The sequence below is a fragment of the Dipodomys spectabilis genome, unplaced genomic scaffold, assembly GCF_019054845.1.
Source record: "Dipodomys spectabilis isolate Male_0828 unplaced genomic scaffold, ASM1905484v1 ptg000165l, whole genome shotgun sequence".
Classification (NCBI taxonomy): domain Eukaryota; kingdom Metazoa; phylum Chordata; class Mammalia; order Rodentia; family Heteromyidae; genus Dipodomys; species Dipodomys spectabilis.
The window spans coordinates 1,930,722-1,944,692 of record NW_024870842.1 but is presented as its reverse complement, the minus strand read 5'-3'; the positions used below and the strand labels follow the sequence as shown (position 1 = coordinate 1,944,692).

Genomic DNA, 13,971 nt, shown 5'->3' with positions numbered 1-13,971 from the left:
TGGGGTACAGACAGCATGTGTGGTGTGGGCAGCTGCACAGGGAAGAGGGGCCCTGGGGACTGTGGGAGGGGCTCTCTGAGGGGAGATCTAAGTCACCCAGGAAGGGGCAAAGAGGCTGGGGGGAGGGGTGTCCAAGGAGAGCCAGGGCTCCTTGCAGGAAGCCAGAGAATTGACAGGCAGAGCAGGTTTTTCTCCATGGATTACTAAGATGTCAGCCATGGTTCAAGAGAGACAGCCCCCACCCCCTGATCCAGAGCTTCTTAAGCCCCCATGCCCCAGCCCGCCCTGAGTCTCAGGAAGGGACCAGGCCATTGCGCTGTGCTTGCCAGATGAGCAATCCAGCTCAGAGGGCTCGGCTGGCTCAGGTTCCTCCATTCAGCTCCCCAGAAACAGGTTGAGCCTGGGCCCATGTGACCAAGACTCCCCAGAGAGCCCACCAGTGAGACACGCCTCGGCCCTTAGCACTGCCCCTTGGCCATGTCCAACGGGACCCCAGACACAGATGACCCTCCCCAAGAAGGATAGAGCAAAGCCACAGCTAGCCACAGGCAGATGGCAATGATCAGGTCCTGGCAGTGAGGTGTGGCAGGACCTACCTTATGGTGGTGTTGGCCTGGGTGAAGTTGCCTGGGCTGTGGGCACAGTGGTCCTGCCAGCACAGGGAGAGGTTGAAGAGCACCAGGTAGGCCACCAGGGCCACCGTCAGCAGCAGGACCTTCAGCTCCAGGCTCATCCGCAGGAAGACCGAGCAGGCGATGAAGCCCAGGATACAGCTGCAGCTGTAGTACTAGGGGTGAGGTGGTACCCCACTGTCCATCACCAGGAGGTGTTAGGACTAGCCCCCCCCCAAGCCCCCTAACTTCCCCCAATTCCCTATGGGCAGCAGGGCTCAAGTGTGTTGCCACCCTTCTGGCCATCTGACCACTTCCCAGAGCCAGTGAGCTCGTTTATTCAAAGCCATAGCGCATGAAACTGTAGGTGCTGTGTAGATTTCATGGGCCAAGGGCAAGGCTGCTATGGGCTCACCTGAACAGCCTCCTGCCTCCTGCATTCTGCCATGAGCCTGCCCTCCCCAAGCACAGCCCTGCCACATTCCTCCCCGTCCACATCATGCTGCAGGGAATCCCCCAGCCTGACGGTCCCGCTCCACCCTGACCCGGACCCCACTTCCTAATTCTCCCTCACTCCATTCCCAAGTCACAAACCCCTAAACCCTACCAAGGCAGCCACCCCTCAGCTTGGTCACACTGTCCTCTCCCCATCCCACCTCATCCCTTGACAGACACGTGCAAACTCCCTGCGGCCCCTAATACCCCCATGCCATCCTGATTGTCTTTGAGCCCAGCACTAGCTTTGCCACCTACACGACTCTGGTCCACCTCTCTTAAGACCCACTTCCTCATGAAGAGGCAGCAGCATCTCAAAGATGTCCTCCAATACAGCTGGAAGTACACTTAGCTGCCTGGCCCCAGCTTTTCCTCCCTTGGAGACACTGGGCTGGACACAGTGCTCTTCACACCAGAAGCTGCAGTGGCTGAGCTGAGTGTCCCAGTGAGGACAGAGCCCAGAGGGATCTAACGGGAGGAGAACAGATACTCACTGGGAGGAGGACACACAGGGTCCTGTCCTTGCTCCTTGAGGCCGGCAGGCTGGTCTCATTGCCACCAGGCAGCCCCAGGGCTGAGTCGAGCATCAGTGGCTGCAGAAGAGACAGATCCCTGTCAACATGCATCAGGGGACCGGGACTCTGGGCACCCTGGCAGGCCTGCAGCCGATGCCATCTCAGCTCTGAAGCATCAAACACAGCCGTTCTAGAGAGCCTGCGAGGGGGAACTGGCTCTAGAAGGAGCCAGATCCAGCAGGAGCCAAGACAACATAGAACAGGAAGCCAAGCTCCCCTGCTAGCAAAGAAACAGAGGCCCAGGGAGGGTGAGCCAGGACAGAGTGGGACCAGGGACCTCTCAGGCTCACACTGCAGCGCTTGCAGGGGTCACAGCAGATGCAGCTGGGAGGGCACTGAGACTACAGGTTCCCAGGGTCAAAGATGGTCTCCTGCACCCAGGATGTGTGCCATGGGCACCTGGGGTCCCTTTCATGACTGACCAGGTTGATGATGGCGACAGTGAGCAGGCTACCGATGGTCAGCACAGCCAGAAACAGCCTCAGAAGAGTTCGTGTCTCCACCCATCCAGAGACGGCCTGCAGCATCCCCTGGGCTGGGCAACACCTCTGTGGAGACATGAGATGGAGTCACCAGGTACACAGCTGAGATGAGGGGCTTCCAGGGCAGTGAGGACAGCTCTGCAGCGCGCCAGGACACTGAAGGCTCACACCACCAGCAAGGCTCACTGGGGGTCCGAGGAAAGGAGGGGGGCACAGCACTGAGCTCCAGGCCGAGGACTCAGCTACACTCACCAAGAACTCAGTAGCAAAGCACAGACTTAGCACCAGCCCCAGCAGGCAGGACACCAGCCCAAAGGACACACCCAGGGGCATCATCCTGAAAAGGAGGAAAGGCCTAAGTGCAGATCCCATGCCCAGGCCCCCCCTCTCTCAGCCTCTAATCCCCAGCTCACAGTTGCCTATCCCGTCCTGGAGGCTACTCTGCACACAGCCAAAGGGATATTTGAAAACTAGTCCAACTGCCTCAGTAAATGTCACACAAGGACAGGCCAAAACAGGAAGGTCGTGGCCAGCATCAAGCCCTCCCCTTGGGGCCAGGTACAACAAGAAATGATAAGTGACCCAACCCTAGGGACCTTATATAAAAGTATTCCCTTATTAATCTCTATTAAGCACACCCAAAGCCACAACATTGGCCCAATTGCCTCAGAGGCTGACCTCTGTTCCCTCTGACCTCAGCCCCTCTCTCCTTGCCAGCAGGTCTCAGCACAAATCTCAGCACAAGCACAAATCTCAGGGATTCCTGACTCAGGGTCAATGTCATTAACCCCTGAGCTTTACCTACCTCCTGCCCCATACACACACACACACACACACACACACACACACACACACACACACACACACACACACACACACACACACACACACACACACACACACACACACACACACACACACACACACACACGGCCATAAAGGAGATGCCAGTATTCCCTTAAAGGATTATAAATATCTAAGTCCAGAGGTGACTGCGGAAGTAACAGGTAACTTAGCAAAGTGAGAGGCATTAGGCAGCAGGGAGGCCTGTGGCACATTAGTTACAAGTAAGAATAGGCAACTCCAGTGGGGCTGCAAGGTCCTGGTCCCTGCACTGGAAGACTCCAGAGTTAGAAGTCCCGTGCAGCTTTGCTGGGATACGACCCTTCCAGCTCTACTTCAGTGGGCTCCATCGTCTTCCCCACCTCAGACTAACCTGGGCATCACCAGGGCATGGACGAGCAAGATGCAGAGGAAAACCAAGCTGGCACAGGCGAAGTCATAGCGGGCCCGAGGGATGGGTGCCAGGCGGTACTGCAGCAACAAAACTATGAGGGTCAGCCACCTGCAGGACTCCCTTCCCAGCTCCCCTCACCCCTGCTTGAGTTCATCACCTAAGTGATGGAAAGAAAATGCCTCCTCCCACCTCACCCCCCCCCCCACAACGGGAGTTCCAGTGTTCCACTGATTAGCATTCATTCATCTGCATCTAGCAATTCGATTTCTGTTGCAAAGCAATCACCTCCTCCCCGTGCCCAGCCAGGCCTCCATTTCCAAGGCCCCTGAAGAGCTCATAGACCATGGACAAGAACCAAGTTCATTTCCTGGTGACCTCACTTGGGAGCCCAGGGACAAGTTGGTCCCTCCCCTCCAATCTTGGCACCTAGAACACAGACCTCCTACTGCCTAGCCCCACAGCCTGAAGCTAAGGACAGCTCTGGAACTGCCTGGAGAACAGGCTCCTGTGCATGAGCTGGGCCTAGCAGGCTCCCGGTCACCTGGGTGTGGGTTGTTACATAACAACCCACCAGGAGCCAGGAGATGCCCTACAACAACATCATTGTCCACTGTGGAACAGGAACCATGGCCGCAGACAGGCGGGAGAACCCCCAGGTCCTGACAATGCCAAGACTGAATTTGAAGCCTGACGCCCACTGGGCCCTATCCATTGATTGCCTGGCATTGGATGGAATAAAAATCTTCCAAACCCACAGGGTAAATCCTGGTGAAGGGTGAAGGAGTAAGAGCAGCTGGAAAGAGTCAACAAGTTTGGGGCTGCATTGAGCCCACCCCACCCTAGCAACCAGATGTAGAGGCTCCCATGAGCCTCTAGGGCTCACATACACCTCACCCCAGGCCTGGCTTCCTCTGCCCAGGGGCCTCACCTCTCGCTCAAAGCCCTCCTCCAGGAAGAAGGGCCCGAAGGTGTGGAAATCATCAGACTTGGAGCAGCAGGGCCTGGGCAGGGGAGGGGGGAGCAGCAGCATGAGATGGGGTCTGACAGTGGGGACCCTCAAGAGGCAGCTCTGGGGAAGTGGAACCCAGCCACAGGTATGAGCACGTAGGTGGGCCTGCCATATGGAGGACCCCCCCCCCGACTCAAGGGACAGTGGAGGATGGGCTAAGATCGCAGGGCCTCACCTGGTGGAGCTGAGCCCCTCGATGGCCGACAGCATCTCATCGTCGTAGGAGTCATCCTCTGAGCGCCCTTTGGGGGATGCACTTCTGGAAACAGACACCCCCAACTGCACTACCCAGGAACCCCACGTCCACTCACTCCGGAGCAGGTGTGGATTAGCTGGCCACAAGTGGGGGAAGAGGCGCATGACAGAGGTCTTGAGCCTCATTTGGGACAATGGAGAAGTGAGTGAGTACCACTGAGGCCCAGGAGTACAAATGAAGGGCCATGTCTCCCAGCTAGCAAGTGGTCCCATCAGAAGCAGAGGCCAGACTCCCGGCTCCCAGCCTGTGGCTTCGTCTGCCCCCCTCCAGGGTCGGCCCACATCCCACCCCCTTCCTCCAATAGCCCTCTCCCAAGGACCTGGAAGTCCTCTTCCAGAAACAGCAGAGTTCACAGAGGCTGGGCAGAGCCTGGTGGGGCTGCCCCACACAGGGGCGGGATGCCTGCCTGGAGGAAGTGACCGAGGCACAACGCAGCCAGGAGGGGGCTATGCATACCTGTCAGGGGTCCGGTGGCGCCGTAGGGGAATGGCCTAAAGTGGGAGGGAGGGGAGGACGCAGTGACTGTCTGGCCCATGAGCCCCGGTCGATCCCTGGGCCTGAGTTTATCACCTCTGACCTCTGTGCAAGGTGTCAGGGACTGTCCAAGCTGCAGCACCTTGAGCCAGGGCTCAACTAGGGAGAAAAAGGACAAGGGATGCCCCCAGCCCCCTGGAGTAGTCTCCACATGCCTCCAGCTCTCCACAGAGGTGGGGGAGAGAATGGACTCACCCCCAGCATTTGCTCCCAGTCCTACTTCAGCTGCCAGAGCAGGAGGGGACCTACCTTGGGCCTGCGCCCATTGGGGATGAGTGTCTCGCTGCTGCTTACGCTCTCGCGGTGGTTGAGGTGTGCGAAGGGCCGTGCTGCCCCCCAGGACTCAAGGTAGCGGGTCACACGCACAGAAGCCCGCATCTTCAGGGCCGCATCTCCCTTGGGCCTCGGGGGTTGTTGGCTGGGTGGGGGTGGCTGCTGGCTCTGTAGACCCATGGACAATCTGATCCACCAATGTCCCTCTCAATCCACCCCTCCACTCTCTCTCCAAAATGTCACCCTGCCCACACAGCCTGCTGGGAAATAAGACAAAGCTCCAGCCTGCAGCGCCTGGGGACAGCACTAGTTTGAGGGAGCTGGCTGAGGCCCCAGGCAAGGGACCCCAGCTCGGTCCCATGGCTGTCCCCAGGCTAAGAGGAGACTGGTGGTCACCCAGTCCAGAGCCCAGCCCTGCCCCTTGGGCTCTTTGAAATAGGTGGCCTCTGGGGCCTGATTCCCCTGTCGCCTCTGCCAGGAGGCCAGCGAAACACAAGTGTCTTGCCCACATGTGGCCAGTACGTGTTCCTTCTTTCCAAGGGGGAGAAACAGGCAGGAAAGGAGAGCTGCTGGCACTCACAAAGACACAGCAACCGAGATACCAGCTGACCTCCAGAGCAGCCTTCTAGAAAGTTCCAGGTAGACTCCAGCCTCCAGCTTGGATACATTCCCTGCCTAGCACCTGTGGCTTAGCCTGGCCTACAGGCTCCTCTTCTGGGCCACTGAGCCCGAGACACCCTCCACAGCCCCTGGTGTCTCCAGGCAAAGTTGCCAGGAAGAGCTGGACACAAGGAAAGGAGGAGAAAGAGCCCTGAGATCAGCAGAGATGAGTTTGGCACACAGTGGGGTCTACAGATTCCCTTCTGCCCTTCTCCCAACAGGGACTCCAGACATCTCCTCCTTGTGGGAGTTCTGAGCCTGCCACACCCTCATCAGCAACTCTGCTAGACTCCTTCACTCGATTAGCCTCCAGGGGTGGGTTTTGGAATTTTGGGGGTTGCTTGATCCATTCCAAAGCTACCCGAGCACCTGCTCTGAGCTGGGTAGCAGCCTGAAGAGAGGGAACCTGCTCTTGAAGCTGGGGTCACAATAAATAAGGAAAGGATTCAATAGGACCCTTGGGGGCCCTTGGAGGAGCAGGTCAGTGACCCCACAGGGGCTTTCCCAGGCTCTAACGCCATGTGAATGTGACCTCAGCAGAGCGAGGCTACAGGCATGGTGGAGGGGCTCCGGGGCTGCCCCCCAGCAATGGCTAAGGCTGAGCAAGAGGAAGCTGGAAGGAGCTTGCGGCCTGCACTTTTGAGCAAGCCCCAAGGATGACTCACCAGCCTCAGCCAGACTGGGGCAGCGACAGGCCAGGCACCCACAGGCTCACTCAGGTCACACAGCCCTCCCATCACCACAAGCTGGGTCTCAGGAGAAGGGGAGGCAGCACTGCGCAGATGGACGGGGAGCCTGGAGCCCAAGACCCTCTCAGCTCCCTGCCTAGGGCTCCCTGGCCAGCCGGGCTTTCCTGAGTCTAACTAAATCAATGTGTTAGAAAAGTGTCTTGAAGCTGAGCGCTGGTGGCTCACGCCTGTAAGCCTAGCTACTCAGGAGGCTGCAATCTGAGGATCACAGTTCAAAGCAGACACGTCCCTGTGAGACTCTTATCTCCAGTTAACCACGCCAAAAACCAGAAGTGGAGCAGTGGCTCAAAGTGGTTAGAGCACTAGCCTTGAGCAAAAGAGCTCAGGGACAGCACCCAGGCCCTGAGTTCAAGCCCCACAACTGACAAAAAAAAAAGTGTCTCGGGACATGCTACAGCCTCAGGGTCTCCCCTCACCCGGCAGGCCCAGCTGGGCACCATTTCACAGGAAAGAAAGCTGAGGTGTTGGCCTTTAGCCCCTACTCTATGCACAGCCACAGGAAGTGGGTTCCTAGCCAGCCAGCCACTTCCACGGACTTGAAATCCACCCTCTGTCCATCATGTCATCTCTCCAGTGTGAGAATGCTACTCCAGGATCACCCAGCCCAGCCTCCCTCCAGCCACGGGAGCCCACATACCCGAGGGTCGATCACCAGGTAAGTGCGGATGTTCATCTCTTTCAGGTAGGGGTCCCGCTGCTGCCCCTGCCCATCCTCCACCTCATAGGCCTTGTCCAAGTGGTTCAGTGTCGCCTCTGTGATGTGCACCCGGCTGGAGAGACCCGAGTCAGAGAAAGCAGCACAACCCTGGGGGGGGGGGGGGAGGGCTCCTCCCACTGCCTTCACACCTGGCCTCCTCCGCCCCCATGTGAGGCCCAGGCTCCACCCACACCCAGCAAAGCCTCACCCTGGGACTCCGGCCGCCTCCATCCTGTTGGCCAGAGACACATCATGGGACCACACGTCATACTGCCACTTGCGCAGCCCGATGACCCCACACAGCACATTCCCTGAGTGGATGCCGACACGCATGCTGATGTCCACGCCCGTGGCCTCCCGCACCTGCCTGGGGCAGAAGCAAGTCCCCCATGCCAGCCATGAGACAGAGTGCGGGGGGTAAGGACAGGGCTCCCTCCCCCAAGGGCTGGGCAGTGAGGCAAGGGCTGCCCCAACATTCCAGTCACTGCAGCTCTCAGGGCAGGGGAAGTGGCACTGTGGCTCAAGTGGTAGAGCGCTAGCCTTGAGCTGAAGAGCTGAGGGACAGCGCCCAGGCCCAGAGTTCAGGCCCCACGACCGACAACAACAACAAAAAGGAACAAGATGCTGCCCCGCACCCAGTACAGACAAGGAGCCCTGGGCTTCTCTTCTTACACTTCCAGGACTAGGAGCCCTCTGCAACCCCCCACCCCCATTCCATAGACATACAAGGTGACCTCTACATCCCCAGCAAGAACACAAGGGGCAGGGGAGCAGCTGGCACCCACGTCTACCAACAGGGCTAAGGAGGAATGGAACCTGCTAGGGACACCCAGAGTGGGCAAAGGGTAGACACCGCCACAGTGCTGAGTCAGGCAGCCCGGGTCTCGTGGGTGGCAGGGCCAGGCTAGACCCAAATCTGCCATGACTCTCCTGGCTGTCCCAGCCACTGTAGGAAGACGCCAGGATGAAGCATGAACTGGCACCAAGGGTGTCCCTGGGAGCTCCAACAGCCCTGCCTTCCCACACTGTCCATGTAGCCCAGTCCATATGACTGCCACAACCTGTGACCACGACAGTGACCTGGCCCACAGACCTGGAGCACCTCACAGGGAGGAGCCCATCAGGCTTCCAACTCCATGAAGCTGGACTCAGAGGCTTCCAGAGAGAAACAGGAAGGAGATGGAGCCTAGGTGTTAGACCCAGTCTGGAAGGTTCTCCTGCTGTCTGCCCTGAGCCTCTCTTGCTGTCAAATAGACTAAGTCTTTAGAAAGGCAAAGCCCAGCTGCCTATTTTCACATCATCCAATTCTGTGCCTCTGCCATGCTACAGTCTTGGAGTCCCTGGAGAAGAAGGGAGGGAAGGAAGGAAGGAGGGAGGGAGGGAGGGGGGAGGCCAGAGGCCAGAAGCCTGGGCTTGGCCCTCCTGTGTGGCAGCCTCAGGTAAGATGCCCCTGGCCATGCCCTCTGCACTTACTTGATGGCTTCGCATATGTCCAGCCCCATCTTCACACAGTTGCGGGCATGGGTGGGCAGGGATACGGGCAAGCCAGACACGCAGTAGTAACAGTCACCCAGGATCTTGATCCGCATGCACTCGTTGGCCTGCAGGGTGAGGCAGAGGCCTGATCAGAGCCAGGCCTGGACTGGGGCCACATCCTGGACATGATCTGGACTCCTTCCTGGCCATGACCTGCCTCCTGCGGCTCTGGGCATCAGGAATGGCTTCTGAGCTGGTGAGGGAGATCAGGACCCCTGGGTCCTGCTGGGTGAGGCCCTGCCTCACCAGGAGGAAGCCCCAGCTTCTATCTGCGATGAGAGTGGCTTAGTAAGGGCCTCTGCAGGAGGGGCTGCCTTCATTTCCATTGTCTATGCAATGTTTGAGCACCTGCTGTGGACTTTGGCCCTGGACTAGGTCAGGCGTTGACCTGTGCAACTGTGGGCACCCAGGCTGATGGGTGTGGGTCTGGGCACTGAGCTACACAAAGACAATCAATGCTGTGCCCAAAGGCGAGGTGCCAGGGGGCTCAAAAAGCCAGAGGCCTCCCAGCGAAGGTGATATCTGAACCAGACCTAGCAGAACAGAGCAAGCACGCCACACCAGCACCTAGAAGAAGAGCATTCCAGGCTCATGTAAGGGCCCTGTGCTAGAAAGCTACTGAACAGCCAGCCAGGCAGCCAAGGTGGCCTGCATGGACTGAGTAAAAGTGGGTATCCTTAAGCCACTGGTCAACAGGTATCTGGCCAAGAGACGCCATGCTGCTAGGCTGGGCAAAGGGAGACTGAGCAGAGCAAAAGTGAAGAGGAGAGGCAGAGAAGGAAAATGTTCATCGAGGGAGGGGCTGGAGGACTGCATGAGGATCTGAGATGCTGATCTGACAACCAGCCCTCAGTCAGTGTGGCAGGGCTGCCAGGTCCTGGTGGGGGCAGGGTCTACCCTAGCAGCGACCATCTGGCCCTGACCCAGTGCCCAGACATGAAACAGCTCGCCTTCACTGTGAACAGTCCCTTCACCCAGCCCTCCTAGTTACCCCAATTTCAGTATGTGCTCAGTGCTTCCTGATGGCCCTGGTTGGCACATGCCAAATTCTTTTGTTTGTTTTTTGTTTTGGGCCAAACCTGGGGCTTGAACTCAGGGCCTAGGCGCTGTCTCTGAGCTTTTTTGCTCAAGGCTAGCAGTCTACCACTGGAGCCACAGTTCCCCTTCCAGCTTTCTGGTGATTAATTGGAGGTAAGAGTCTCACAGGACTTGGCGGCACGGGCTGGCTTCAAACGGTGATCCTCAGAGCTCAGCCTCCAAGTAGCTAGGATTTCCCATGTGAGCCTCCACCACCCAATTACATGCCAAGCTCTTGAGTGTCCAGAAGAAATTAAAAGACAGTGTGGAGAGGGGCTGGGCTCCAGCACCCTTCACCCTTTCTCAGGTACCGTAACACCGCTGGACCCAAGGGAAGCCTGAGCCTCAGCAGCACCTCACACCCTGGCAGTCTGCCGTGTCCCCTACATATAGTTGTTGGGGACAGGTTCTGAGGCCTTGTGGGGTCTGAGAGCTCTGCTCACAAACCACCCCACCTCCTTACATGCCCATCCACCAGTCTAGAAGGCAAAACAGCTGCTTCTACGCAACTCCACAGCCATGTCTTCCAGGAAGCCCACCCTGACCGATACCTGGCCACACTTCTGCAGCCTTCTTTAAAGCACGTAAGCTGAGCGCTGAGAGCCGCAGGAGGGCAGACCGAGGCTCGAAGCCTCTACCACCCCAACCATCACTCCACGCGTGTCCGACACTGTGGTCCTGTCCCTCTTGTCCTCGGCTCATTCCTTGGCATACAGAGCTTCCATTTCAAGTTTTATACACCCTGTTCCCCTCTGCCTAGACACTGTTCCCTTCTTCCCTGGGTCTCTTTCTTTGGTTTCTCAAACTTTTGTGCAGCCATGATTCACCTAAGGCCTTGTCACACACAGACTCTGGTTCAGACCATGTCCTCTGCATCTCTCAGGCCACCGGATGAGGCCACCTGCCCCGCCCCCCTTCAATTCTTCCTCTACACCCTGCTGAGCTGCGGGGCCCTGTGGCTCCCTAGGCGTGCACTGTCAGTGTCTTTCCAGTCTCTGGAGCAGAAACAAGGTCCTGACTGCTACAGCCACCCAATCCCACATCTACCCCCCCCCCAAGAGGTTTGCTGCTGGGGCACTAGATTTAAGCCACAGCCTCGAATCCTGTTCCTCCTGTGGAGGAGGCAGCAGAGGCCTTGTGGTGGTTGGCGCGTAGCCCTCAGTGCTCACCTTGGCAATCTGGTCAAACTTGCCGAAGAGTTCATTCAGTACCACCACCAGCTCTTTGGGGGAGCAGTCACTGGCCAACTGGGTGAAGCCCACGATGTCTGCATACAGGATGCTGGGGTGGGGTGCAGGTCAGGTTAGGCAGTGGGCATCTAGCCCTGGACCCAAGCTGCTCCTGCCTTCCTCCGGAGCAGGAAGGTCTGGACCCAGCTTACCACTGTGGAAGGCAGAGAGCAGGCTCTCCTTGGCAGCCCAGTACCCTTAGCCCTGCCAGGCAGGAGGGAAAACCCCCAGGCTCAAGGAACAGAGCTGGGATTTTCAGCAGACCTCCCTGTTCCCATCAGCCAACTCTTGCAGCCCAGATAAGACCAGCAGGGTGAGCTGGGTGAGTGGATGCCGCTGGGGAGATGAGGCAGGAGGGACCCCAACTGCCCTCCTGGCACTTGGGGAGTGGGCCCGGCTCAGTGGGGGGGGGGGGGCGCATCACCCACCTGACGTTCTGGTGCCGCTTCACATAGAGGCTGTGGAAGTTGTGGTCGGGCATGTAACGGCAGCCGCCGTTCTCCTTGAGCCGCTCGATGATGGCTAGCTTCATGCCCATGGAGATGTGGGCTGGTAACACAGACAGTAGCAGGTTCTCCTGGGCACAATGGGCAGACCAGCAGAGGGACCAAGAAGGACAAGCAAGGCAGCATCAAAACTCCAGGCTGACCGACCTGGAAACCAGCCTGCTGCCCTCTTGCTCACTCTGCCCACATTCTCTGTCTGCGAATGTCCAGCACTGGCCCAGGTGGACACACAGCTTCCCGTCCCAGCAGCCCCCTGTTGGCCCCGATTGGGGTCAGCTCATGACTGACATGGCTCTCAACCAGCACCTCTATGGAGGGGCGGGGGGAATGGCCAAGCTGTGGCCCCTTGGGGAAGCAGGGCCCCCTCACCTGCTGGCGCTTCTCTACACGCAGCTTCCGGCGAATCTGGATGCACTTGACCGTGTAGGTGAAGAGGTCCCGGGAGGCATCCTGCATCTGGTGCTTGTGGAAGGCACCCGTGAAGTTCCCGCACAGGAAGATGATGGTGTTGGCCAGCAGCTGGGAGGGGCCGAGGGCTGGGCTCAGCATCCAGTCTGACTTGTCCATTTCACCCCAGCACCAGCCCCCTGGCAGATGCTGAAGCCACTCTGCCCATACCCCTTACCCTAGCCCACTCAGGGAAACTGAGGCCCAGACAGGAGCTGGTCTCCTAAGTCATCTGTGGCTACAGGACCAGGACTTGGGTCTTCTCTGCATCACTAGTGCTTGTCTTGTCCAGTGGGGCTCAGACACTAGAGCCTGGGGAGCTAGAACTTCCAGGGGGAGAGAGTGAACCCCTCACAGAGCCAAGTGCTGAGAGTATCAGTGCTGAAGCGCAGGACCCAACTGGGTGCCTGAAGCGTTGGAAGGAGGCATCCAAAAGGACACTGAATCCCTAAGCCCTGCTGACTTATGTGTACATCTGTCCACTCAACACAAAGGCACAGACCCAGCGCAGCATATCCCACACCCTGACCCAGCCTGGGGAGCAGGACCTCATGCCATGACAATGCACTGACCCAGCAGGTAGGGGCTGGGCTCACAGAAACACCCGCGCCAGCAGCGTGAAGGCCAGCACTGAGGACTCTGGACCCAGTTTACCCACTCTGGGCCCTGGTAACCCATGCCCTCCTCAGAGGCCTTAACCTGTCCCCAGCAAACCACTTACCTGCAGCCCCACCTGGACGAAGGGCTTCGTGAAGATCCCCATCAGAGCACCGAACACCAGGAGGTGGGAGGCAGAGGAAAGCACCCCCACGGTGATGGCGCCCCGCATGCTGAGGGGCAACAGCGTATACCCCACAAAGATGATAAACAGGAAGAAGGGCACCTAGGGACAACGGGCCAAGAGGCTGGAGTTGGCCACGCTACCTGGGGCACAACCAAAGCTGAACTATGGGACAGCCCCCACCCAGGCCCTCTGTGCGCAGGGTGCCCCTCTCCACAAGACAGCCTAGGCCACAATCTCCACCACCACTACATGCTGGAGCTGAGCCCCCAGGAGCAAGATGCCATGCGCCTATGACTCAGGGAGGATCATCCCTGGTGGGATGGAGACACGCTACCTCCCACTGCAGCCGTCTTCCCTCCTCCCCTGTATCCTCCCCTTCCAGGGCAGCGCCACTTCCCCCAATAGCCTGCAGTCTGCGTGTTTCAAGAGCTTTGCCCCACACAGCCACCGGCGCAGGAACACAGTGTAGCACCCTTGACCACAATGGCCACCAGGCCAGGGAGACATAGCCTGGGTCTCAAGTAGACTGAGAACAGGCTCTTGGGGATGGAGGCATGGCCCAGTTAGCCAAGCCCAGTTAGCAAAAGTGTCAGGCATAGCATTCAAGTCCTGGTCGCAGACCAAAAAAGAAAAGAACAGGCCTGTCCTCAGCTGAGGTGGCTAACTCAGGGGGGAGAAGCATGGGTGAGAATGCAGCTGCTTCTCCTGGAGCTCTAGGGCCAGCATGCCTGGCCTTCAGCCCTTCTGGGCACAGGAGCCATTTGGTGCCTTTGTGCCCTCTGTCATCTCTACAGGGGGCCACTCAAAAACACCC

At 58.4% G+C, this 13,971-nt stretch overlaps 1 protein-coding gene across 10 annotated transcripts in view; it reads right to left on the bottom strand.

Annotated features, from left to right (window-relative positions):
• Adcy7 (adenylate cyclase 7) overlaps positions 1-13,971 on the bottom strand; it is a 52,169-nt gene that overhangs the window by 19,660 nt on the left and 18,538 nt on the right. For 7 of the 10 annotated variants that reach the window (XR_006149551.1, XR_006149550.1, XR_006149549.1 and 4 more), the window contains exons 4-19: positions 13,095-13,256; positions 12,296-12,445; positions 11,849-11,997; positions 11,361-11,472; positions 9,052-9,179; positions 7,787-7,945; positions 7,519-7,651; positions 5,449-5,640; positions 5,122-5,156; positions 4,585-4,668; positions 4,329-4,401; positions 3,380-3,477; positions 2,416-2,500; positions 2,104-2,229; positions 1,601-1,699; positions 597-787 (exon numbers count right to left, since the gene is read on the bottom strand). Coding sequence is in view for 7 of the 10 variants with exons in the window: in XM_042693407.1 (XP_042549341.1) it covers positions 597-787; positions 1,601-1,699; positions 2,104-2,229; positions 2,416-2,500; positions 3,380-3,477; positions 4,329-4,401; positions 4,585-4,668; positions 5,122-5,156; positions 5,449-5,640; positions 7,519-7,651; positions 7,787-7,945; positions 9,052-9,179; positions 11,361-11,472; positions 11,849-11,997; positions 12,296-12,445; positions 13,095-13,256 (1,976 nt within the window). In the remaining 3 variants the exon portion in view is untranslated. The remainder of the gene's footprint in view (positions 1-596; positions 788-1,600; positions 1,700-2,103; positions 2,230-2,415; positions 2,501-3,379; positions 3,478-4,328; positions 4,402-4,584; positions 4,669-5,121; positions 5,157-5,448; positions 5,641-7,518; positions 7,652-7,786; positions 7,946-9,051; positions 9,180-11,360; positions 11,473-11,848; positions 11,998-12,295; positions 12,446-13,094; positions 13,257-13,971) is intronic. The other 3 variants (XM_042693412.1, XM_042693413.1, XM_042693411.1) reach the window with 2 other exon arrangements.